Here is a 24,226-nt window from a genome sequence, read left to right as displayed (position 1 = left end):
CCAAGCTGCTTGCCTATTGTCCTGTAGCCCATCCCAGCCTTGTGCAGGTCTACAATTTTATCCCTGATGTCCTTACACAGCTCTCTGGTCTTGGCCATTGTGGAGAGGTTGGAGTCTGTTTGATTGAGTGTGTGGGCAGGTGTCATTTATACAGGTAACGAGTTCAAACATGTGCAGTTAATACAGGTAATGAGTGGAGAACAGGAGGGCTTCTTAAAGAAAAACTAACAGGTCTGTGAGAGCCGGAATTTGTATATGTGTGTGTATATATATTCTAAAAGAAAAACTAACAGGTGTCATGATGTTGGCCTCTCCCTTTTGCACACAATCCACCCTGTGTGTAAAGGGTAGAAAAACTCTAAAATTCCAGGAAAGTCTCTGGCCACATGGCCCATAGAGACAAAGGAAATTCTTCCAACTCATAGAATTGAAGAATCCAGCTACGAACTGATCCGCTGGTACCATTTTGTGATACTCAGAAGAGACAATATAGCCATATTACCATAAAACTGTTTATATAATAGACTCAGTTTAAGACTTGCCTCATATGGGTGTATGGAATGTATTGATAAGGATAAAGCTTTTGTAAGACATTGAGATGCTATGTACTGATGTAATGTGATAGAATTGTATTTCTGTAACCAAATCCAACTCAGTCATAGGCACGCCCCAGGGACATATACAGGACCAGGCGTCATTTGACCAGCCTGTTCGATGGGCACTATAAAACACTCCCTGATTTACATTTCCTCAGACCAGGCCTACACTCCGTTGGCCAAATAGGTTCTACCATCTAATTCCTCTACTGAAAGTGAACCATACCACGTGGTTAACTTTTAGACTATCGATACTGACAGAATAAGAACAAGTCTTTGATATTAATTATTAGTCTGCAGCTAAGTAAATTATATCATTGAACGCGAAGACCAACGAAGCAACCATTCGATGACGACATTAACCTCTATGGGCTAGGTGGGACGCTTGCGTAACAGCCACTGGCAGCCTGTGGCGCGATTTTCAAAACGTTAAAAATCCTATTACTTCAATTTCTCAAACATATGACTATTTTACAGCTATTTAAAGACAAGACTCTCGTTAATCTAACCACACTGTCCGATTTCAAAAAGGCTTTACAACGATAGCAAAACATTAGATTATGTCAGCAGAGTACCAAGCCAGAAATAATCAGACACCCATTTTTCAAGCCAGCATATAATGTCACCAAAACCCAGAAGACAGCTAAATGCAGCACTCACCTTTGATGATCTTCATCAGATGACAACCCTAGGACATTATGTTATACAATACATGCATGTTTTGTTCAATCAAGTTCATATTTATATCAAAAACCAGCTTTTTACATTAGCATGTGACGTTCAGAACTAGCATACCCCCCGCAAACTTCCGGGGAATTCGCTAACATTTTACTAAATTACTCACGATAAACGTTCACAAAAAGCATAACAATTATTTGAAGAATTATAGATACAGACCTCCTCTATATGTCCGATTTTAAAATAGCTTTTTGGTGAAAGCACATTTTGCAATATTCTAAGTACATAGCCCAGGCATCACGGGCTCGCTATTTAGACACCCGGCAAGTTTAGCACTCACCATAATCATATTTACTATTATAAAAGTTTGATTACCTTTTGTTGTCTTCGTCAGAATGCACACCCAGGACTGCTACTTCAATAACAAATTTTGGTTTGGTCCAAAATAATCCATCGTTATATCCGAATAGCGGCGTTTTGTTCGTGCGTTCCAGACACTATCCGAAATAGTAAAGAAGTGTCGCGCGCATGGCGCAATTCGTGACAATAAAATTCTAAATATTCCATTACCGTACTTCGAAGCATGTCAACCGCTGTTTAAAATCAATTTTTACGACATTTTTCTCGTAGAAAAGCGATAATATTCCGACAGGGAATCTCCTTTTCGGCAAACAGAGGAAAAAATCCCAAAGGCGGGGGCGGTCGGGGTCATGCGCATAAGCCCAGTGTCCCTTGATCGGCCACTTGAGAAAGGCGATAATGTGTTTCAGCCTGGGGCTGGGATGACGACATTCTGTTTTTTCCCGGGCTCTGAGCGCCTATGGACGACGTGGGAAGTGTCACGTTAGAGCAGAGATCCTTAGTAAATGATAGAGATGGAAAAGAAGTTCAAGAAATGGTCAGACAGGCCACTTCCTGTAAAGGAATCTCTCAGGTTTTGACCTGCCATTTGAGTTCTGTTATACTCACAGACACCATTCAAACAGTTTTAGAAAATTTAGGGTGTTTTCTATCCATATGTAATAAGTATATGCATATTCTAGTTACTGGGTAGGAGTGGTAACCAGATTAAATCGGGTATGTTTTTTATCCAGCCGTGTCAATACTGCCCCCTAGCCCTAACAGGTTAATGAAGGTCGCTCTGAAAGATCCATTCTAACCGAGAGAGAGAGAGAGAGAACGCGGACAAAACTCCCCAACAGAACTACTCTCCAACAAGAATCAGAACGACACACTGAGCGTAAATATATATTGATTGCAATTGTTCCCGAATGAGTGAGCCTTCAATTGTTAATATTAAATCACCCTGTGTAACTTCTCAGCCGACCTTTTATGACCCATTGTTCAACAGGCCGACCAGCCTGTTTAGCCCACAAGGGCACATTCCGATACCAATCCTTTGTTGACGATAATTACTGTTTGTATGTTTTTCTGTTAATTACTTAGTGTAGTAAATAAATGATTTTAAGACAATTGATGTATGGATGATTTTAGTAAAGACTGGGTTCGTGCAGATACAACAATTTACGACGTTTTGGAATGAGACTGGACTAGAGGTAAATCCACCATTTAAACTTAGAAGATAATCGACCTATACTATAATAGAATATAATATTATAGTACAGGAAAGTTATATTAGGAAAATTATAGCTTTGTAATCTGAATATTCTCCTTGGTGCCCCGACCTCCTAGTTAATTACAACTAAACGATTAATCAGTTTAATCGCGTGATAATAATTACAGGGAGCTAATTGATAAACATATCTTACGTTTAATGGAACCCCCAAAGACACGACTCAGTTGATGGCACCATCATCTTCAGTTGATGGCACCAACTTCTTCAGTTGATGGCACCAACTTCTTCAGTTGATGGCACCAACTTTTTCATTATGCTTTTTGTGTTTAACTAGCTAAGGTTAGCTGGTAGGCTCGTTAGCTAACGTTATGTGATGTGTGTTCAACACCCGTTGAATATGGCTGGTGTCAGTAAACGTCTGCAAAAAAGCGTCATGAAATTGTTGTCAGCAGAGCTGGTTAGGCTGTTTTAATGTTATCCAGAGGTAAACAAATCATCGGCCAGAGTGTCAAATGTGCGCTCAGAGAGCGAAACCAGATGGGTGGGGCTAAAGCCTAAGAGGGTGTGAACTACTGATAAGACATTTTTGGCCAATACCGATATCTGATATTTTCCTTGACAAAAAAAAACGATAACCAATATTTAAAAATGTTGCGGCCTTTTAAGCATTCTAGTACAGTTAAATAATTAAAACACACACACACGGACACAGCAGTCTAAGGCTCTGCATCGCAGTGCAAGAAGCGTCACTACAGTCCCTGGTTTGAATCCAGGCTGTATCACATCCGGCCGTGATTGGGAGTCCCATAGGGCGGCGCACAATTGGCCCAGCGTCGCCCGGGTTTAGCTTTGGGTAGGCTGTCATTGTAAATAAGATTTTGTTGTTAATAACCTCTTACATCTAGACGTTCCGCTAGCGGAACACCTGCTCCAATATCCAATGATGGGCGTGGCGCGAAATACAAATTCCTCTAAAATCCGAAAACTTCAATTTTTCAAACATATGACTATTTTACAGCATTTTAAAGACAAGACTCTCGTTAATCTAACCACACTGTCCGATTTCAAAAAGGCTTTACAGCGAAAGCAAAACATTAGATTATGTCAGCAGAGTACCCAGCCAGAAATAATCAGACTACCCATTTTTCAAGCTAGCATATAATGTCACAAAAAACAAAACCACAGCTAAATGCAGCACTCACCTTTGATGATCTTCATCAGATGACAACCCTAGGACATTATGTTATACAATGCATGCATGTTTTGTTCAATCAAGTTCATATTTATATCAAAAACCAGCTTTTTTACATTAGCATGTGACGTTCAGAACTAGCATACCCCCCGCAAACCTCCGGTGAATTTACTAAATTACTCACGATAAACGTTCACAAAAAACATATCTATAATTCTTAAAATAATTGTTACAGAACTCCTCTATGCACTCGATATGTCCGATTTTTAAAATAGCTTTTCGGTGAAAGCACATTTTACAATATTCTCAGTAGATAGCCCGGCATCACAGGGCTAGCTATTTAGACACCGACCAAGTTTAGCACTCACCAAAATCAGATTTACTATTAGAAAAGTTTGATTACCTTTTGTTGTCTTCGTCAGAATGCACTCCCAGGACTGCTACTTCAATAACAAATGTTGGTTTGGTCCAAAATAATCCATCGTTATATCCAAATAGCGGCGTTTTGTTAGTGCGTTCCAGACACTATCCGAATGGTAAATAAGGGTCGCACGCATGGCGCATTTCGTGACAAAAGATTTCTAAATATTTCATTACCGTACTTCGAAGCATGTCAACCGCTGTTTAAAATCAATTTTTATGCCATTTTTCTCGTAAAAAAAGCGATAATATTCCGACCGGGAATCTGCGTTTCGGTAAATAGAGGGAAAAACAGAAAGACGGGGGCGGCCAGTGCACGCGCCTAAGCCCACTGTCCCTTGATCGGCCACTTGACAAACGCGATAATGTGTTTCAGCCAGGGCTTTGAATTACGTCATTCAGCTTTTTCCCGGGCTCTGAGAGCCCATTGGAGCCGTAGGAAGTGTCACGTAACAGCAGAGATCCTTTGTAATGGATAGAGATGGCAAAGAAGGCCAAGAAATGGTCAGACAGGGTACTTCCTGTACAGAATCTTCTCAGGTTTTGGCCTGGCAAATGAGTTCTGTTATACTCACAGACACCATTCAAACAGTTTTAGAAACTTTGCAGTGTTTTCTATCCAAAGCTAATAATTATATGCATATTCTAGTTTCTGGGCAGGAGTAATAATCAGATTAAATCGGGTACGTTTTTTATCCAGCCGTGAAAGTACTGCCCACTAGCCATAACATGTTAACCAACTTGCCTAGTTAATTTAAGGTTATACACACACACTGACCAAAACGTTATTTTGTTGGCATTTACATATGTCCCCATTACCAGTAAAACATAATCAATACCTATTTCTTTCACTTACTATGACTGCACGTCACATAATGATCGAACGCGTTCATTAATTGTTTACGTAGTTATTTTATTACACAATCACTCGTATTTCATGTGTCACATCGATTAATCGATGTGTATGCTATGATGCTGGTTAAGTTGCTAGCTCATGGATGCCCTAAGCATAGCAAAACGACATCTGTTTCAGTAGCTATATAGTTAGCTATATAGTTAGCTAGCTATCTAAAATAACCCTAATTTATAAGACAGTTCTTATTTGATTAATGGTGGTCGGACCCATCTATGTGAAGCTAGCCACAATAAGGATTCGCCACAATAGTGGACTTTGCGTTTAGCCTTCAAAATAAAAGTATGCCATTGACAGTGACTCAAATGAATACAAATAGTATAATTATGCCATAAGTGAATTATCATGCTAAACGAGGTTGGAATGTTATATAAAATCAACAAAAGACAATAATTAGTTAATTTGACAATCTGTTGAAATCACACTGGATGTATTTTACTTTAGCATTGCATTGGGGGCATACTTATTTCACTGTACAGCCTTACCTATGGATTGTGGATCAATGACATGGGGTATCAGTCTACTCAGTGACACCCAGAGAACATTAGCGTCGTAGCTCTTATTGCGGGACTCTGAAACAACTGAATTGAGCCACATTTGTCAACCTATGTGTATTGAACACTATTCTTGAGGAAAAACAATACTGTGTGGATGTTTTGGAGTCTGATAACTCTGAGGAGACAATAGCTTGGGTATTGAGTAGACTGATACCCCATTTCATTGATCCCCCAATCCTTAGGTAAAGCTGTACAGTGCAATATGAATGTCAATACACACAGTAGGCTGACTGGGGAGGTGATTTCACACAGTCACAGTCTCGCGATAAGAGCTACAACGCTAATATTTGCGTAAACTCTTCTCAGTTGTGTTCTGTGGGTGTCACCGAGTAGACTGACACCCCATTTCATTGCTTCACATTCCAACCTTGTTTAACATTATCTAGTTTAAATATGGCATGATTCCACCAATTGTAACCTTCTGCATCACTTTCAAAGAGGTACTTTTATTTTGATGGCAAACCGCAAATTCCATTACTGTGCCTAATCCTTATTCTGGCTAGCTTCACAACACATAACCCGGTCTGGTTGAACCTCACTAGCCAGATGAAGCTAGCTGGCTGCTTATAATGTTAGCTTTTGGCAACAGGGTTAAGTAGCTGCTGAGTTATTTATTTTATTGAACTGAAGTTCAATTTCAATAGGTGAACAAGAAGTGGCTACCTAGCTAATACTTACAAGGATTCCTAAATGATTGCTAAGAATAATTAAAATGACTGCAGTTTGTACTGGTCATTGTTTTCAGGCTGGTTGTATTGGTGCTAGCTAGGTACCAAGCTGAAGCTAGCTAGCTACCCCAGAAGTTGCGGTCGAACAAATAATGCTTTATTACCAACGTGGTATTGTAAACACATCGTTCGTTGCCGGTGTTTGCTTGTTTGCAGATTTTTTTGTACAGCTTTGACAGTGCTACTGATAGTAGTGGTGGCGCTTGGCTTGCATGTGGTATGCATGCAAGCCAAGGCGGTATGCAAATTGGAGTGGGTTTAGGGTTTCTGGGATAATGGTGTTGTGAGCCATAACTAGCCTTTCAAAGCACTAAATGGCTACAGACGTGAGTGTTACGGGTCGGTAGTCATTTAGGCCGGTTACCTTAGTGTTCTTGGGCACAGGGAGTATGGTAGTCTGCTTGAAACATGTAGGTATAACAGACTCAGTCAGGGAAGGTTGAAAATGTCAGTGAAGACACTTGCCAGTTGGTTAGCGCATGCTCTGCGTACACGTCCTGGTAATCCGTCTGTCCCTGCGGCCTTGTGAATGTTGACCTGTTTAAAGGCCTTACTCAAATCGGCTACAAAGAGCGCGATCACACAGTCGTCCAGAACAGCTGATGCTCTCATTCATGCTTCAGTGTTGCTTGCCTCAAAGCAAGCATAGAAGTAATTTAGCTCGTCTGGTAGGCTCTTGTCATTGGGCAGCTTGCGGCTGTGCTTCTCTTTGTAGTCTGTAATAGTTTGCAAGCCCTGCCACATCTGACGAGCGTCGGAACTAGTGAAGTACGACTCAATCTTAGTCCTGTATTGACGCTTTGCCTGTTTAATGGTTCTGGTTGGGGTATGTACGTACAGTCAGTGTGGGGATGATGTCATCTATTCACTGTGATTAGAACAATTACATATTTAATAGTTAACAATTAATAATTAGCAAATAGTAGGACATTTCTGTAATGTTTAATTCTGTGTTTCTGTAATGAGATGGTTTCCACTCTAGCTTTATGCATGCAGTTAGTCTGCTATGACTTGATGATAAAAACCTAACTGCTGGTATTCCATAGATGGAGATGGAGAGAGCCTGGAAGAGTTTAGAACAATGCCTCATTTTCTCATCTTCCTAGCATCTGGGAAACTTAGCCGGGTTGGAAGTAAAACAATATCCCATGCAAATAAGCAGGAGATGGTCCAAGGTGGCTTATGGGAAGGTTGGAACCAGGCAGACTAAGCATTTTTAGGTCCTAAATAACATCTGTTTTTTTCATTAAGCACTCGACCAAACACTTTCAAGTGTGGGGCCGAAGGTTTCATTATTGCAATAATGAATCAATATTAAATAACAATGATTGTTTGAAGAAATGACAAAGTCTCTGTCAGTACTGAATTTCCACAACATTTTTGGCGACAAGGAGGTAATCTGCAACCTCACCTGTTGACCTCTCCTGAAGATCTGGGTAAACTGTGCACAGGGATCAGAAAATTTGATCTCTGGGTAAACCATGCTTATTATTGAGCAGCTGGACCCGCCTATGATCTGAGAGGTAGCGGGCACGGGTGGATACCAGATTTCGGACAGAGTACTGAGAGAGGTCGGCTTGGACAATCTATCAATAAGTGATGAAATTCTAAAGAAAAATAATAAAAACATAAAAGCCCCTGTTGAGGGTATGCTCAGAGCGAGATCTTCCTTAAGAGGCCACAGCTGAGGTAACTAGCAGGACTGAGTTGAGTTGATGAGTGTTCTTAAGTGAGGTATCCTTGGGCATAATTGTTAATTAGCCAGTTGCGGGCAACCAAAAGTCCAGATCAGTGGTACTGAGTTGATCACAGTAGGACTGTTGAGGTTATTGTGGAGTGAAGGACTGGAGCGTGGGTGATCTTGCGAGAGAACTCGGCTTGGTGAAGCTCATTGAACGAGGGACTAGGGTGCAGGTGACGCCTTGTGAGGGCATCTGGCTTGGTGAAGTTCAAATTATAACGTGTACTGTTTGATAAATGAGGTAAACAGGTATGCCCAGGGTTACTATTTATGAAGCCAGTGACTGATGTGGTGTACTACTCAATGTCATCAGAAGAATCCCGGAACATATTCCAGTGTGCTAGCAAAACAGTCATGTAGCTTAGCATCTGCGTCATCTGACCACTTCTTTATTGACCGAGTCACTGGTGCTTCCTGCTTTAGTTTTTGCTTGTAAGCAGGAATCAGGAGGATAGAAATGTGGTCAGATTTGCCAAATTGAGGGAGAGCTTTGTACACGTCTCTGTGTATGGAGTAAAGCTGGTCTAGAGTTGTTTTCCCCTCTGGTTGCACATGCGACATGCTGGTAGAAATTAGGTAAAACAGATTTGTTTCCCTGCATTAAAGTCCCCTGCCACTAGGAGCCCGCCTCTGGATGAGCGTTTTCCTGTTTGCTTTTGACCGTATACAGCTCTTAGTGCCAGCATCAGTTTGTGGTGGTAAATAGACAGCTATGAAAAATATAGATGAAAATAGTGTGGTCTACAGCTTATCATGAGATACTTTACCTCAGGTGAGCAAAACCTCGAGAATTCCTTACTGTTAGATTTCGTGCACCAGCTGTTGTTTACAAATAAACACAGACAGCCACCCCTTGTCTTAACGGAGGCGGCTGTTTTATCTTGCCGATGCAACATAAAACCTGCCAGCTGTGTGTTATTCATGTCATTGTTCAGTCATGACTCGGTGAAACAACATAAGATATTATAGTTTTTAATGTCCCGTTGGCAGGATATACGTGATCATAGTTTGTCTGTTTTGTTATCCAATGATTGTACGTTGGCTAATAGGACTGATGGTAAAGGAAGATTACCCACTCGCCATCGGATCCTTACAAGGCACCCCGACCTACGTCCCGGATATCTCTGTCCCTTTCTCCTGCGAATGACGGGGATGAGGGCCTTGTCGGGTGTCTGAAATTCTTCGCGTCTGACTCATTAAAGATAAAATCTTCTTCCAGTACGAGGTGAGTAATCGATATCCTGATATCTAGAAGCTCTTTTCGGTCATAAGAGACGGTGGCAGAAACATTATGTTTCAAATAATGCGAAAAATCACACAATAGCACAATTGGTTAGGAGCCCGTAAAACGGCAGCCATCTCCTCCGGCGCCATTGTTAAGTTTGTGTATGTGTCCTGGTGCCCGAATTCAGGAGTGTTTGGTGACTCCCTCAGAGATAGTATGGGAACTTTACATTTCAAAGCTTGGCAGAGGGCACACCGAGAAACTGCAGCGGACATTTTGTGTTTTACAAGGAAAAAGAAGGGGGAGAGAGAGGAGTTGATACAAAGAGAAAAGAGTGAAAGGGGTGTGTATGCTTGCACACATGTAAAAGTGAGAGAGGTTAAGCATTTTGCATAGAGTCTGGAATGCTCATTTTGTTCATTAAGAAAGTGGTGGTGAGGCAAGTGAGGGGGTTCTTGGGAGAGGGGTGCTGTGTTATTTGGGGGGGGGGGGTGATGGACATTCCTCAGGATGAAGTAGGTTATTGTTCCCTGTCTCTACTGAAGAGAGCATTCTGAAGGAACTGATGAACTGAAAGCATTGGAGTGAGAGAGAGATATGGGTGTGGAGGGGGATACAGGTCCCCATATGGAAGGGGAGGGAGAGGAGGGGTGGGCAGTAATCATATTGAAAGAGGAGCAGGGAGAAAGGAAAACGAATGGAATGTGACAACAGAAAATGCCATTGGTGGTCAGCGGCTTGATGGTGCTTCAGTGGCTTGATGTGGAGAGACATTGAATAGCAATGTTCTCTCGCTCTCTCTCCGTCTCTCGCCCTCTTACTCTCCCTCGCGCCGTCTCTCCCTCGCGCCGTCTCTCCCTCGCGCCGTCTCTCCCTCGCGCCGTCTCTCCCTCGCGCCGTCTCTCCCTCGCTCCGTCTCTCCCTCGCTCCGTCTCTCCCTCGCTCCGTCTCTCCCTCGTTCCGTCTCTCCCTCGCTCCGTCTCGCTCCGTCTCTCCCTCGCTCCGTCTCGCTCCGTCTCTGTCTCGCTCCGTCTCGCTCCGTCTCTGTCTCGCTCCGTCTCTGTCTCGCTCCGTCTCTGTCTCGCTCCGTCTCTGTCTCGCTCCGTTTCGCTCCGTCTCTGTCTCGCTCCGTCTGGCTCCGTCTCTGTCTTTCTCTCATCTCTGCTCCCTCTCATCTCTGCTCCCTCTCGGTCTCGCTCTGCCGCTCTCGCTCTCTCTGCCGCTCTCTCGCTCTGCCATTCTCTCGCTCTGCATCTTCCTCTGCCGCTCTCGCTCTGCATCTTCCTCTGCCACACTGTCTCAATCAATTGAATTTCAATTTAAGTGCTTTATTGGCATGGGAAACGGATGTTAACATTGCCAAAGCAAGTGAAGTAGATAATAAACAAAAGTGAAATAAACAATAAAAATTAACAGTAAACATTACACTCACAAAAGTTCCTAAAGAATAAAGAAATTTCAATAGTTACAAAAAGTACAAAAGGGAAAATAAATAAACAGAAATATGGGTTGTATTTGCAATGGTGTCACAAATCTTGCTGCTGTGATAGCACACTGGTTTTTCAACCAGTAGATATGGGTTTATCAAAATTGGGCTTGTTTTAAAATTCTTTGTGGATCTGTGTAATCTGAGGGAAATATGTGTCTCTAATATGGTCATAAATTTGGCAAGAGGTTAGGAAGTGCAGCTCAGTTTCCACCTCATTTTGTGGGCAGTGTGCACATAGCCTGTCTTCTCTTGATAGCCAGGTCTGCCTACGGCGGCCTTTCTCAATAGCAAGGCTATGCTCACGGAGTCTGTACAGTCAAAGCTTTCATTAAGTTTGGGTCAGGTATTCTGCCACTGTGTACTCCCTGTTTAGGGCCAAATAGCATTCTAGTTTGCTCAGTTTTTTTGTTAATTACTTGACATATTGGAAATAATTATCTTTTTGTTTTCTCATGATTTGGTTGGGTCTAATTGTGTTGCTGTCCTTGTGCTCTGTGCGGTCTGTTTGTGAACAGAGCCCCAGGACCAGCTTGCTAAGGGGAGTCTTCTCCAGGTTCATCTCTCTGTAGGTGATGGCTTTGTTATGGAAGGTTTGTGAACAGAGCCCCAGGACCAGCTTGCTTAGGGGACGCTTCTCCAGGTTAATCCCTCTGTAGGTGATGGCTTTGTTATGGAAGGTTTGTGAGCAGAGCCCCAGGACCAGCTTGCTTAGGGGACTTTTCTCCAGGTTCATCTCTCTGTAGGTGATGGCTTTGTTATGGAAGGTTTGTGAACAGAGCCCCAGGACCAGCTTGCTTAGGGGACTTTTCTCCAGGTTCATCTCTCTGTAGGTGATGGCTTTGTTATGGAAGGTTTGGGAATCACTTCCTTTCACTCTCTCTGCCTATCTCTATATCTGCCTCAAAGAAAATCTAACCCCCCCACCCACTCCCTCACTCTTTTACTCTCCTCCCTCCATTTCTAACCATTTCTTTTCCCATACAACCTTTCCCGTGCAGTTTTTTTTCTGAGTGATTTCAGGAGCTTTGCTGTACTGCTGCTGGTTGTGTGTAGACCTACTAACTCTGTCTAATGACAGTCACAGACACGCTGCCAAAAACATTATTGAAGAGACTTTCAATCTGGTTGTGGAAATGTACACTACGATGTTAGTTTGTGTATTTGTATTTATTATGGATCCCCATTAGCTGCTGCCAAAGCAGCAGCTACTCTTCCTGGGGTCCAGCAAAATGAAGGCAATGTGTGAGAATCAGATGAGAGGGAAACATTCAAAGAACCTCTGGATAACATACAGAATATTCTGATTTATAATGTTTATGCAGTGTAAGGAACTGGAATTTATGTATCCTTTACATGCCTTCAGATACTATTCATACACCTTGACTTACTCCACATGTTTTTGTTACAGCTTGAATTCAAAATAGCTTAGATATATTTTTTTCTCACCCATCTACACATAATGACCCCATAATGACAAAGTGAAAACCATGTTTTTAGAAATGTTTGCAAATTCTTTGAAAATGAAATACAGAAACATGAATTTTTCATAAGTACATTTACATTTTAGAATCACCTTTGGCAGAAATTACAGCTGTGAGTCAGTCGTCTTGGGTTTGTCTGTATCAGCTTTGCACATCTGGATTTAGGGATTTTCTCCCATTCTTCATTGCAGATTTTCTCAAGCTCTGTTAAGTTAGATTGGGAGTGGTGTTGAACAGCAATCTTCGAGTCTTTCCACAGATTTTCAATGGGACTCAAGTCTGGGCTTTGACTGGGCCACTCAAGGACTTTCACATTCTTGTTCTGAAACCATTCCAGCGTTGCTTTGGCTGTATGCTTGGGGTCATTATCCTGTTAGAATGTAAATCTTCGCCCCCAGTCTCTACCATGCTTCACGGTAGAGATGGTGTTAGACAAGAAATGATCTGTGCCTGGTTTTCTCCAGACAATTCAGGCCAAATAGTAAAAAAAAAAAAATGAAGTTCTGAGTCTTTCACGTGCCTTTTTGTAAACTCCAGGCGTGCTGTCATGTGGCTTTTTCTCAGGAGTGGTTTGCATCTGGCCACTCTCCCATAAAGCCCTGATTGGTGATGTGCTGTAGAGACTTGTCCAGCTGGCAGCCATTCTTCCATCTCAGCCAAGGAACTCTGTAGTTCTGTCATTGGGTTTTCGGTCACCTCCCTGACCCAGGTCCTTCTTGCCAGGTTGCTCAGAGTCTGGGTAGTTCCATATTTTTTCAATTTCCCAATGATAGAAACCACTGTGCTCTTGGAAACTTTCAACACTCTAGAAATTGTTTTATGCCCTTCCAGATATATGCCTCATCACAATTCTATCTGTGAGATCTATTGACAGTTCCTTGGACTTCATGGTATAGTGTCAGTTCTGACATGCACTGTCAACTGTGAGACCTAAATCATGTCCAAACGATTGAATTGGCAACAGGTGGACTCCCAAGTTTTATTGACATAAATTTGCTAAAATGTACACTACTGTTCAAAAGTTTGGGGTCACTTAGAAATGTCCTTGTTTTTGAAAGAAAATCACATTTTTTTTGTCCATTTTATAATAAAATTTCTCAGAACGAGTAGACTGATGAATTTCAGAAGAAAGGTCTTCTTAAAAAAAAAAAAAAAGGACATTTCTAAAGTGGTCCCAAACTTTTGAACGGTAGTGTATATTAACATGTTTTCACTTCGTCTTCGTTATGGGGTTTTGTGTGTACATGGATGAGATTTTGTATTTATTGAATCCATTTTTAATTCAGGCTTTAATACAACTAAATATGGATAGGTCAAGGGGTATGAATACTTTCTGAAGGCACTGTATGTTTTTTTAAGAGGAACAGATTTTATTAGAATACGTACTTAGTTTGAACATCTTTGGACCAGACAGAATAAATATGGTATTGACATTAGCCTTTATAAAATCTGCCCTTGTCCACATGTTTTGGAAGATTTACAAAGTGCTCCATTATGCCACAATACAATTTCCTGAATAACAAGTCACTCAATAATAATAACCTCTTTATATTAATATTCTATTAGATCCCAAATATAGCCTACCGTTACCACACTCTGATGTTGATATTAAGTTTTAGCTGTGTGCTATCGTCGTACTTACACTCTTCTTCTCTTTCCCGTCTACAGAATTCTTCCGCGAGTTGCTGGACAACGCGGAGCACGCGCTCAACGACATGTTCGTGCGCACGTACGGCCTGATGTACGTGCATAATGCGGAGCTATTTAAGCACTTCTTCCAGGAGCTGAAGCGCTACTACGTGTCGGGCAGCGGGGCAGTCAACCTGGACTCCATGCTGTCTGACTTCTGGGAAGACCTCCTGGAGAGGATGTTCCAATTGGTCAACGTCCAGTACGAGTTCAGTGACGCCTACATGGAGTGCGTCAGCCGCCATACCGAGCAACTGAAACCGTTTGGTGACGTGCCGCGCAAGCTCCGCCTCCAGCTGACACGGGCCTTTGTCGCGGCGCGCACCTTCACCCGTGGCCTGGCGCTCATGCCCGAGGTGGTCAACAAAGTCTCCACGGTAAGTCGAAGAGTAGAGTTGCAAAACGAATGGTAATATACCAAAGTTACGGAAATGCTTCGTAATTAACATGTTAACGTTGGATTTTTTATTTTTAAGTATTCATATATAGTATTCATTTTTTATTCATCCATGAGTTTCTAGTGGATAGACCATATGGTTGAAGGAAAAAGCCTAATTAACATTTACATTTAATTAAAGAATAAAGCATCTAATCAACAATGGCATTATTTTCACTTAACTCTGCAACTCTTCCAACTATTTACTCTTTTCACAACTTCCCCCAGTTTGGCGGAAAAACAATGACAACAAAACATTGACAACAAAGACATACAGTTCATTCGGAAAGTATTCAGACCCCTTGACTTTTTCCACATTTTGTTACGTTACAGCCTTATTCTAAAATGTACTAAATTGTTTTTTTCCCCTCATCAATCTACACACACTACCCCATAATGACAAAGTAAAAACAGGTTTTTAGACATGTTTGCAAAAAAATAATATCACATTTACATAACTATTCAGACCCTTTACTTAGTAATTTGTTGAAGCACCTTCGGCAGCGATTACAGCCTCGAGTCTTCTTGGGTATGACGCTACAAGCTTGACACAACTGTATTTAGGGAGTTTTTCCCATTCTTCTGCAGATCCTCTCAAGCTCTGTCAGGATGAATGGGGAGCGTCGCTGCACAGCTATTTTCAGGTCTCTCCAGAGATGTTTGATCGGGTTCAAGTCCGGTGTCTGGTTGGGCCACTCAAGGACATTCAGAGACTTGTCCCAAAGCCACTCCTGCTTTGTCTTGGCTGTGTGCTTAGGGTCGTTGTCCTTTTGGAAGGTTAACCTTCGCCCCAATCTGAGGTCTTGAGCCCTCTCGAAGGTTTTCATCAAGGATCTCTCTGTGCTTTGCTCTGTTCATCAACCCTGACTAGTCTCCCAGTCCCTGCCACTGAAAAACATCCCCACAGCATGATGCTGCCACCGCCATGCTTCACCATAGGGATGGTGCCAGGTTTCCTCCAGACGTGACACTTGGCATTCAGGCCAAAGAGTTCAATCTTGGTTTCATCAGACCAGAGAATGTTGTTTCTCATGGTCAGAGTCCGTTAGGTGCCTTTTGGCAAACTCCAAGTGGGCTATCATGTGCCTTTTACTGAGGAGTGGCTTCCGTCTAACCATTCTACAATAAAGGCCTGATTGGTGGAGTGCTGCAGAGATGGTTGTCCTCCTGGAAGGTTCTCCCATCTCCACAGAGGAACTCTGGAGCTCTGTCAGAGTGACCATCGGGTTCTTGGTCACCTTCCTGACCAAGGCCCTTTTCCCCCGATTGCTCAGTTTGGCCAAGCGGTCAGCTCTAGGAAGAGGCTTGGTGGTAACAAACGTCTTCCATTTAAGAATAATGGAGGCAACTGTGTTCTTGGGGACCTTCAATGCTGCAGACATGTTTTGGTACCCTTTCCCAAATCTGTGCCTCGGCACAATCTTGTCTCTGAGCTCTACGGACAATTCCTTCAACCTTCAACCTTTTGCTCTGACGTGCACTGTCAACTGTGGGACCTTTGATAGACAGGTGTGTGCCTTTCCAAATTCTTTCCAATCAATTTAATTTACCTCAGGTGGACTGCAATCAAGTTGTAGAAATATCTCAAGGATGATCAATGGAAACAGGATGCACATGAGCTTAATTTCGAGTCTCATAGCAAAGGGTCTGAATATTTATGTAAATATGATATTTCTGTCTTATTTTTAATACATTTGCAAAAAATTCTAAAAACCTGTTTTCACTTTGTCGTTATTGCGGTATTGTGTGTAGATTTAGTAAAAAAAGATTTATCTAATCCATTTTAGAATAAGGTTGTAACGTAAAAACGTGGAAAAAGTAAAGGGGTCTGAATACTTTCTGAATTAACTGTATTGACATGGTATCTATTTTTATTTTATAGAAATTATATTTCATGCTGAAACCATGATATTGGGATGAAATGGAAGTTCACTAAGTTTCTGGGTTATATTTAGGATAATGTTCTACACTTTTCTCATTCTTATTTTGTATTTTAAAATTATCTTATTTTATATATTTTACATGTGTTAAGGTCACACGGAGGGCCAGAGATAATTAGACTGCTGTGGTAATCTGAAGTACCCAAAACGGCTACTGATGTCAAGTGATACAATTCCCTAACATTCTTGACAGTTACAAAAATTCAGGTAGTTTACTGGTCAACTTTGAAAGTGACCAATTATTTACCCTCCCTTTGCAACCCTAAGAAATATAGAGATGTTGATGCATAGAATGACCTTATATTGGTTCATTTGTAGATTTTGTGGCCAATTCTTTGTGGATTTTGCTATGTTTTTGGGGTTATTGTCTTGCTGGAAGATCCACTTGCTGCCAAGTTTCAACCTCCTGGCAGGTAGAGGCAACCAAGTTGACCTAAACAAGGGCCCCAGGACCAGTGGAAGCAAAATAGCCCCATATACCATCAATGATCCACCACCATATTTTATAGTAGGTAAGGGGTTATTTTCTGCTCATGCATTCTCATCTAGAATCAAAACCCACCACTGGTGTGCATGGCCAAAGAATTACATTTTCATGTGATCCGACCAATGCCTGGAGTTTGCTAAACGACATTGGCACTTGGATTTGAACTGTTGCTTTGGTCAGCTGACATGAAAATAAAAAAAAATAGCCCCATAACATCAAAGATGGGTTATTTTCTGCTCATGCATTCTCATTTAGACACAAAACCCCCACTGGTGTGCGTGGCCAAAGAACTCTATTTTCATGTGATCCGCCTGGAGTTTGCTAAACGGCATTGGAACTTGGATTTTAACTGTTGCTTTGGTCAGATGACATTTAAAATATAGCTCTTTGGCCACGCACACCAGTGGTGGGTTTGGTGTTAAAATGAGAATACATAAGCAGAAAAGAACTGCATACCTACTGTAAATATGGTTGGTGAACTTTGATGTTATGGGACTATTTTTGCCTCCACTAATCCTGGGGCACTTGTAAGGTCAACGTCATCATCAACTTTACTCAGTACCAGGACATTTTAGCCAAAAATCTGGTTGCCTCTGTCAAGAAACTGAAACTTGTCCGCAAATAGATCTTCCAGCAAGACAATATCCTCAAGCACACATCAAAATCCACAAAGAAAAATTAATTGCCCACAAAATCAACATTTTGCAATGGCCATCTCAGTCTCCGCACTTAAAACCCATTGAAAACCTGTGGTTTGAATTGAAGAGGGCAGTCCATATGCGCAGACAAGGATATTTTGTCTTTTTTTGACACCGTTTTGACACCCACCACTGCGACCTGTATGCTCTCATTGGCTGGCCCTCGCTTCATATTCGTCGCCAAACCCACTGGCTCCAGGTCATCTATAAGTCTTTGCTAGGTAAAGCCCCGCCTTATCTCAGCTCACTGGTCACCATAGCAGCACCCACCCATAGCACGTGATCCAGCAGGTATATTTCACTGGTCACCCCTAAAGCCAATTCCTCCTTTGGCCGCCTTTCCTTCCAGTTCTCTGCTGCCAATGACTGGAACGAATTGAAAAAAATCACTGAAGCTGGAGACTCATATCTCCTTCTCTAACTTTAAGCATCAGCTGTCAGAGCAGCTCACAGATCATTGCACCTGTACATAGCCCATCCAACTACCTCATCCCCATATAGTTTTTTTTTCTCCTTTGCACCCCAGAATCTCTACTTGCACATTCATCTTCTGCACATCTATCACTCCAGTGTTTAATTGCTAAATTGTAATTACTTCGCCACTACGGCCTATTTATTGCCTTACCTCCCTAATCACACACTGTATATAAATGTTTTCTATTTGTGTTATTGTCTGTACAGTCGTGGCCAAAAGTTTTGAGAATGACACAAATATTAATTTTCACAAAGTCTGCTGCCTCAGTTTGTATGATGGCAATTTGCATATTCTCCAGAATGTTATGAAGAGTGATCAGATGAATTGCAATTAATTGCAAAGTCCCTCCTTGCCATGCAAATAAACTGAATCCCCCAAAAAACATTACCACTGCATTTCAGCCATGCCACAAAAGGACCAGCTGACATCATGTCAGTGATTCTCTCGTTAACACAGGTGTGAGTATTGACGAGGACAAGGCTGGAGATCACTCTGTCATGCTGATTGAGTTCGAATAACAGACTGGAAGCTTCAACCGGAGGGTGGTGCTTGGAATCATTGTTCTTCCTCTGTCAACCATGGTTACTTGCAAGGAAACACGTGCCGTCATCATTGCTTTGCACAAAAAGGGCTTCACAGGCAAGGATATTGCACCTAAGTCAACCATTTATCGGATCATCAAGAACTTCAAGGAGAGTGGTTCAATTGTTATGAAGAAGGCTTCAGGGCACCCAAGAAAGTCCAGCAAGCGCCAGGACCATCTCCTAAAGTTGATTCAGCTGCGGGATCGGGGCACCGCCAGTACAGAGCTTGCTCAGGAATGGCAGCAGGCAGGTGTGAGTGCATCTGCACGCACAGTGAGGCGAAGACTTTTGTAGGATGGCCTGGTGTCAAGAAGGGCAGCAAAGAAGCCACTTCTCTCCAGGAAAAACATCAGGGACAGACTGATATTCTGCAAAAGGTACAGGGATTGGACTGCTGAGGACTGGGGTAAAGTCATTTTCTCTGATGAATCCCCCCTTTCTGTTTGGGGCATCTGGAAAAAAGCTTGTCCGGGGAAGACAAGGTGAGCACTACCATCAGTCCTGTGTCATGCCAACCGTAAAGCATGCTGAGACCATTCATGTGTGGGGTTGCTTCTCAGCCAAGGGAGTGGGCTCACTCATAATTTTGCCTAAGAACACAGCCAGGAATAAAGAATGGTACCAACACGTCCTCCGAGAGCAACTTTCCCAACCGTCCAGTAACAGTTTGGTGACGAACAATGCCTTTTCCAGCATGATGGAGCACCTTGCCATAAGGCAAAAGTGATAACTTAGTTGCTCGGGGAACAAAGCATCGATATTATGGGTCCATGGCCAGGAAACTCCCCAGACCTTAATCCCATTGAGAACTTGTGGTCAATCCTCAAGAGGCGGGTGGACAAACAAAAACTCACAAATTTCTGACAAACTCCAAGCATTGATTTTGCAAGAATGGGCTGCCATCAGTCAGGATGTGGCCCAGAAGTTAATGGACAGCATGTCAGGGCAGATTGCAGAGGTCTTGAAAAGAAGGGTCAACACTGCAAATATTGACTCTTTGCATCAACTTCATGTAATTGTCAATAAAAGCCTTTGACACTTATGAAATGCTTGTAATGATACTTCAGTATTCCATAGTAACATCTGACAAAAATATTTAAAGACACTGAATTAGCAAACTTCGTGGAAATTAATATTTGTGTCATTCGCAAAACTTTTGGCAACGACTGTACGTTTGTTTATTCCATGTGTAACTCTGTGTTGTTTGTGTTGCACTGCTTTGCTTTATCTTGGCCAGGTCGCAGTTGTAAATGAGAACTTGTTCTCAACTGGCCTACCTGGTTAAATAAAGATTCAATATCAAGGATCTGGAAAGATTATGCATGGAGGAATGGTCTAAGATCCCTCCCAATGTGTTCTCCAACTCATGAAACATTTTAGAAAAAGGCTCAGTGCCGCTATCCTCTCAAGGTGAGGTGTTGTAATTTATTTTATTTAACCTTTATTTATCTACGCAAGTCAGTTAAGAACAAATTCTTATTTACAATGATGGCCTACCCCGGCCAAACCCTCCCCTAACCCGGATGACGCTGGGCCAATTGTGTGCCACCCGATGGAACAAACAGGCCTTTTGCGAAACAATTATATTACTTGTTAAACCAAATCTCTTTCTATGAGCAGTTGTATTAGTATAAAATGATATAACATAATTTCCCAAAAAATGTGAGCATACAATATAGCTCTATTTACATAATTTATTTTATACAGTCATTTTTGGTCATCTTTATCAAGGCTGTCAATAATTTCGGACCCTACTGTATATAGTCTAAGTGTCTGTCTGATACATCTTGCACTCTATATAGTCTGTGTCTGTCTGAAATGCATTGGTCACTAACTCCCTTTGCCCTCCCCCTCAGGTCAGTGCATCCCCTAGCTGTGTGCGGGCAGCCATGAAGATGTTGTACTGTCCCTACTGCAAAGGCCAGGTGGCCCTCAAGCCTTGCCAGAACTACTGTCTCAACGTGATGCGTGGCTGTCTGGCCAACCAGGCTGACCTCGACACAGAGTGGAACAACTTTCTGGGTAAGGGCTTTCATATGCAACAATGACCAGTTAAACATGCTCCAGGGAGGGAGGGAGTGTGTGTGTGGCTTCTGACACTCACTGGGGGACCTCTGGTGTCTGCAGTGTGCTTCCCCCTGCTGGTAGAATCTAGGCCAAAAAAGATTTTAGCACTTTAATTCACATAATTATTTTGGTTTTGGGGGTGTTTGTTTGCAGTTATTGCAGGGTTGCAGTTATTGTGTCCATGACTAACTGAGTTGTCTTATCAGATGCCATGTTGAGTCTGGCTGAGAGGCTGGAGGGGCCCTTCAACTTTGAGTCTGTGATGGACCCCATTGACGTTAAGATCTCTGAGGCCATCATGAACATGCAGGAGAACAGCATGCAGGTGTCACAGAAGGTCAGTCACTTCCTGTCTCAGTTTGTCTTTGACTGTGTGTGTGTCTTCTTTATTCGCCAACCTTTCTGTCTGTGTGCCTGCCTGGTAGCCTGTGTCTATCTGTCTCTGTTTGTCTGTACATTCCACTCACTTGCCTCTCCACCCCTCCAGGTGTTCCAGGGGTGTGGTCAGCCTAAACCAGGTAATGGCTTCCGGTCACGTCGCTCAGTCAAGGAGACAGGATTCACCGGTCGCTTTCGTCCCTACAGCCCTGACGCACGGCCCACTACTGCTGCTGGCACCAGCCTGGACAGACTGGTAAGGCATTGTCAGCCATCTGGCCCAACCGTCAGCATAAATTCAAGAGTTTTCACGTGAGATTCCGAAGTCTTTCAAATGGACTTGGCATAAATGAATGATCCATATCTGTTTGCCTGCCTCTCTCCTTCTGCCCAGACGACAGACGTGAAGAAAAGGCTGAAGCATGCTAAGCAGTTCTGGTCCACGCTGCCAGAATCTGTTTGTGCTGGGGAGAGGATTACGTCTAGGGATGACTGTTGGAACGGAACAGCAAAGAGCAGGTTAGTTTGGCAGGTTGTTTTCTCAAGTCACTCCCTTGATACAGTCACCAACCAACAGTGTCTGCGTCCCAAATTAGACCCTATTCCCCATTTAGTGCACTACTTTTAAAACATAGTACACTATTGTAGGGAATAGGGTGCCATTTCGGATGGAGCCACCATTCTGAAGGCATAAAGTAATGTTGCTGCAGACAGTGAACTAACAGTGTGCTTGGTAGGATCTCCACATTCATTCTTGACCTTCTGCCATAGGTACGAGTCTGTTGTCATGGGCAACGGATTGGCCAATCAGGTGTCCAACCCGGATGTGGAAGTGGACATTACAAAGCCAGATGTGGTGATTCGCAGTCAGATCGCAGTGTTGAAGGAAATGACCAGCTGGCTGAAGGCCGCCCACAGCGGCAATGATATCTCCATCGACCAAGGTGAGGATGGTAAGAACTAGCAGATTAATTAACTTACTGAGGCCCATTGCCCCATGCAGAGCATCTGGGTTGGACACCTGATTGGCACCCTCTACAGGGAACTAAACTTTAGGAAATCTTTTCCATTTCAATAGACAGGTGTGTTGACAACATCATTACAATAATGTGGCGTAACTCTGAGGTAAAAGGCTGTGCGTGTGTAGTTGTTTTCTGAACAGTCAGATAGCTAGCAACAATGACAAGAAGCTGATGTGTGGTGAATCGTAGATGGCTTGTTACAACTAGTTGTATCTTGTTTATGTCTTGTTTTGACATTTGACGTCACATCCTATGCTAATATGGATAAAATTAGCTAACTAACAACTGTAACAATGTATTTGAGAGACAAGTGCTTATTGGGCAAATGTATTTATGTTTTCAATAAACATTTGCATACGAAATATAGCTTACAAATTGTCAATAACCCTTTGATTGTTGGTTAACACCCCACCTGTCTATAAAGATTAGCTGGCCTAGATATTCTGCTCATGTCTTCTGTTTGAAGACTATTGCCTCCCTGTGAGAGAAGGAACCTTATATACCATTTAGCAGACACTTTTGTCCAAAGCGACTTAGTCATGCGTGCATACTTTTTTTACGTATGGGTGGTCCCGGGAATCGAACCCACTATCCTACCGATGCAAGCGCCATGCTCTATCAACTGAGCTAGAGAGGACCACAACCTTTGGTGTTGCCATAAAAATGTCACAACAGACTTGAGTTCTATTTTCATCCCCTGAATGCTGTGTCTTTTCCTGTGTTCATGGCCTCATCAACCTGCTCTCATTTCTTGCCTCCTGAAATCTTCTCACTTCTCTGTCTCTCTCTCCCTCTCTTTTTCTTTCTTTCAGATGAGGATGGTAGCGGAGGACAGGAGAGTGGCATCGGCTGTGACTCTCCATCCTGTGAGGCGGACGGGGACATCTACTTCTCCATCCCACCCACCCCCATCAACCCCCGTGTGTTCAAGGTGGTGCACCAGGAAACGACCGGTGGAGACCGTATGGCACACGGGAGCATGGCACTGGCACTCTGTGGGCTCACCCTGGCCCTGCTCGCCCCCCATTGGAGATAAAGGGAGGGAAAGGGAGAGAGAGTGAGAAAGTAAGACAGAGAGAAGGGAAAAACTGTCAGGCTTTTAAAAAGACTGCCTTCAGGACCTCAGTCTGCCCGTCATCATGTGGGGGACTCTTGAGTTATTTAAATTTTTCATTTGTTTTTATAAAAATGTACAATACTGTACAGGGATTTCCTTCCAAAATGTTCACTTTTCTTGGTTTTTTTTGCCTTTTGTCCTGATTCAACTGATTCGCCGCTTGCGGCACCTTTTGAGCTAGAATCCCTCCCTCCACATCACCAACAGTGTTTTGAGTTCTTCCATTTCATCCCATTATTCAAATTTGTGTTGTCCATGTATCTGGGCTGGCCAGGGATGAATGTGGCTATGCCAGAAAAGAGAACATCTTGGTTACATGTTGAAGCTCTAGACTGGCTCTCAAAGCTAAGAGTACAGTAGCTCTGTGGGAAAATACTAAGAAGTTACAGGGCTGATGTTTAGATGGTTCGTTAGGTGATTGAACTAGCTGGCGAGGGGTTCTAGGGGCTTCTGTGTGCCCAGGTGTGCATCCATAATGTGGAAGGAGTACCACTTCCCAAACACTCAAATACAAAACTGGTCCACTGAGATCATACCTCATGTGTGTTCTCTGAATCGTCAGTATACACTAGCAGTGTTGAAATGGAACATGTCTGATGGAGTTGGATGTACGGGGAGGTCCTGATGTAGGCCAGAAGAGAAAGCTGGTGACTTGAGAGGAGGGTCCCCCCCCTCCCTGTCATTCCCTTATAGAAGGCAGAGCTTACAAAGAGCAGTCCTCTGTGTCCTCGGTCAGA

At 42.8% G+C, this 24,226-nt stretch overlaps 1 protein-coding gene across 8 annotated transcripts in view; it reads left to right on the top strand.

Annotated features, from left to right (window-relative positions):
* The window catches only part of LOC106586057 (glypican-6), an 80,906-nt gene that overhangs the window by 54,660 nt on the left and 2,020 nt on the right, over positions 1-24,226 (top strand). For 2 of the 8 annotated variants that reach the window (XM_045707383.2, XM_082968837.1), the window contains 8 exons: positions 11,631-11,705; positions 14,265-14,662; positions 20,762-20,927; positions 21,179-21,309; positions 21,460-21,606; positions 21,745-21,869; positions 22,122-22,303; positions 23,185-24,226. The exon at positions 23,185-24,226 is cut by the window's right edge and continues 2,020 nt beyond it. In XM_045707383.2, the coding sequence (XP_045563339.2) occupies positions 11,631-11,705; positions 14,265-14,662; positions 20,762-20,927; positions 21,179-21,309; positions 21,460-21,606; positions 21,745-21,869; positions 22,122-22,303; positions 23,185-23,408 (1,448 nt within the window). In that variant the 3' untranslated portion in view covers positions 23,409-24,226. Of the gene's footprint in view, positions 1-9,450; positions 9,627-11,630; positions 11,706-11,815; positions 11,967-14,264; positions 14,663-20,761; positions 20,928-21,178; positions 21,310-21,459; positions 21,607-21,744; positions 21,870-22,121; positions 22,304-23,184 lie in introns of those variants that run through there. The other 6 variants (XM_014172880.3, XM_014172878.3, XM_014172881.3 and 3 more) reach the window with 5 other exon arrangements.

This window comes from Salmo salar, chromosome 25 (assembly GCF_965601325.2).
Source record: "Salmo salar chromosome 25, fSalSal1, whole genome shotgun sequence".
Lineage (NCBI taxonomy): Eukaryota > Metazoa > Chordata > Actinopteri > Salmoniformes > Salmonidae > Salmo > Salmo salar.
The sequence above is the reverse complement of the archived record's forward strand: the minus strand, read 5'-3'. Positions and strand labels throughout refer to the sequence as shown.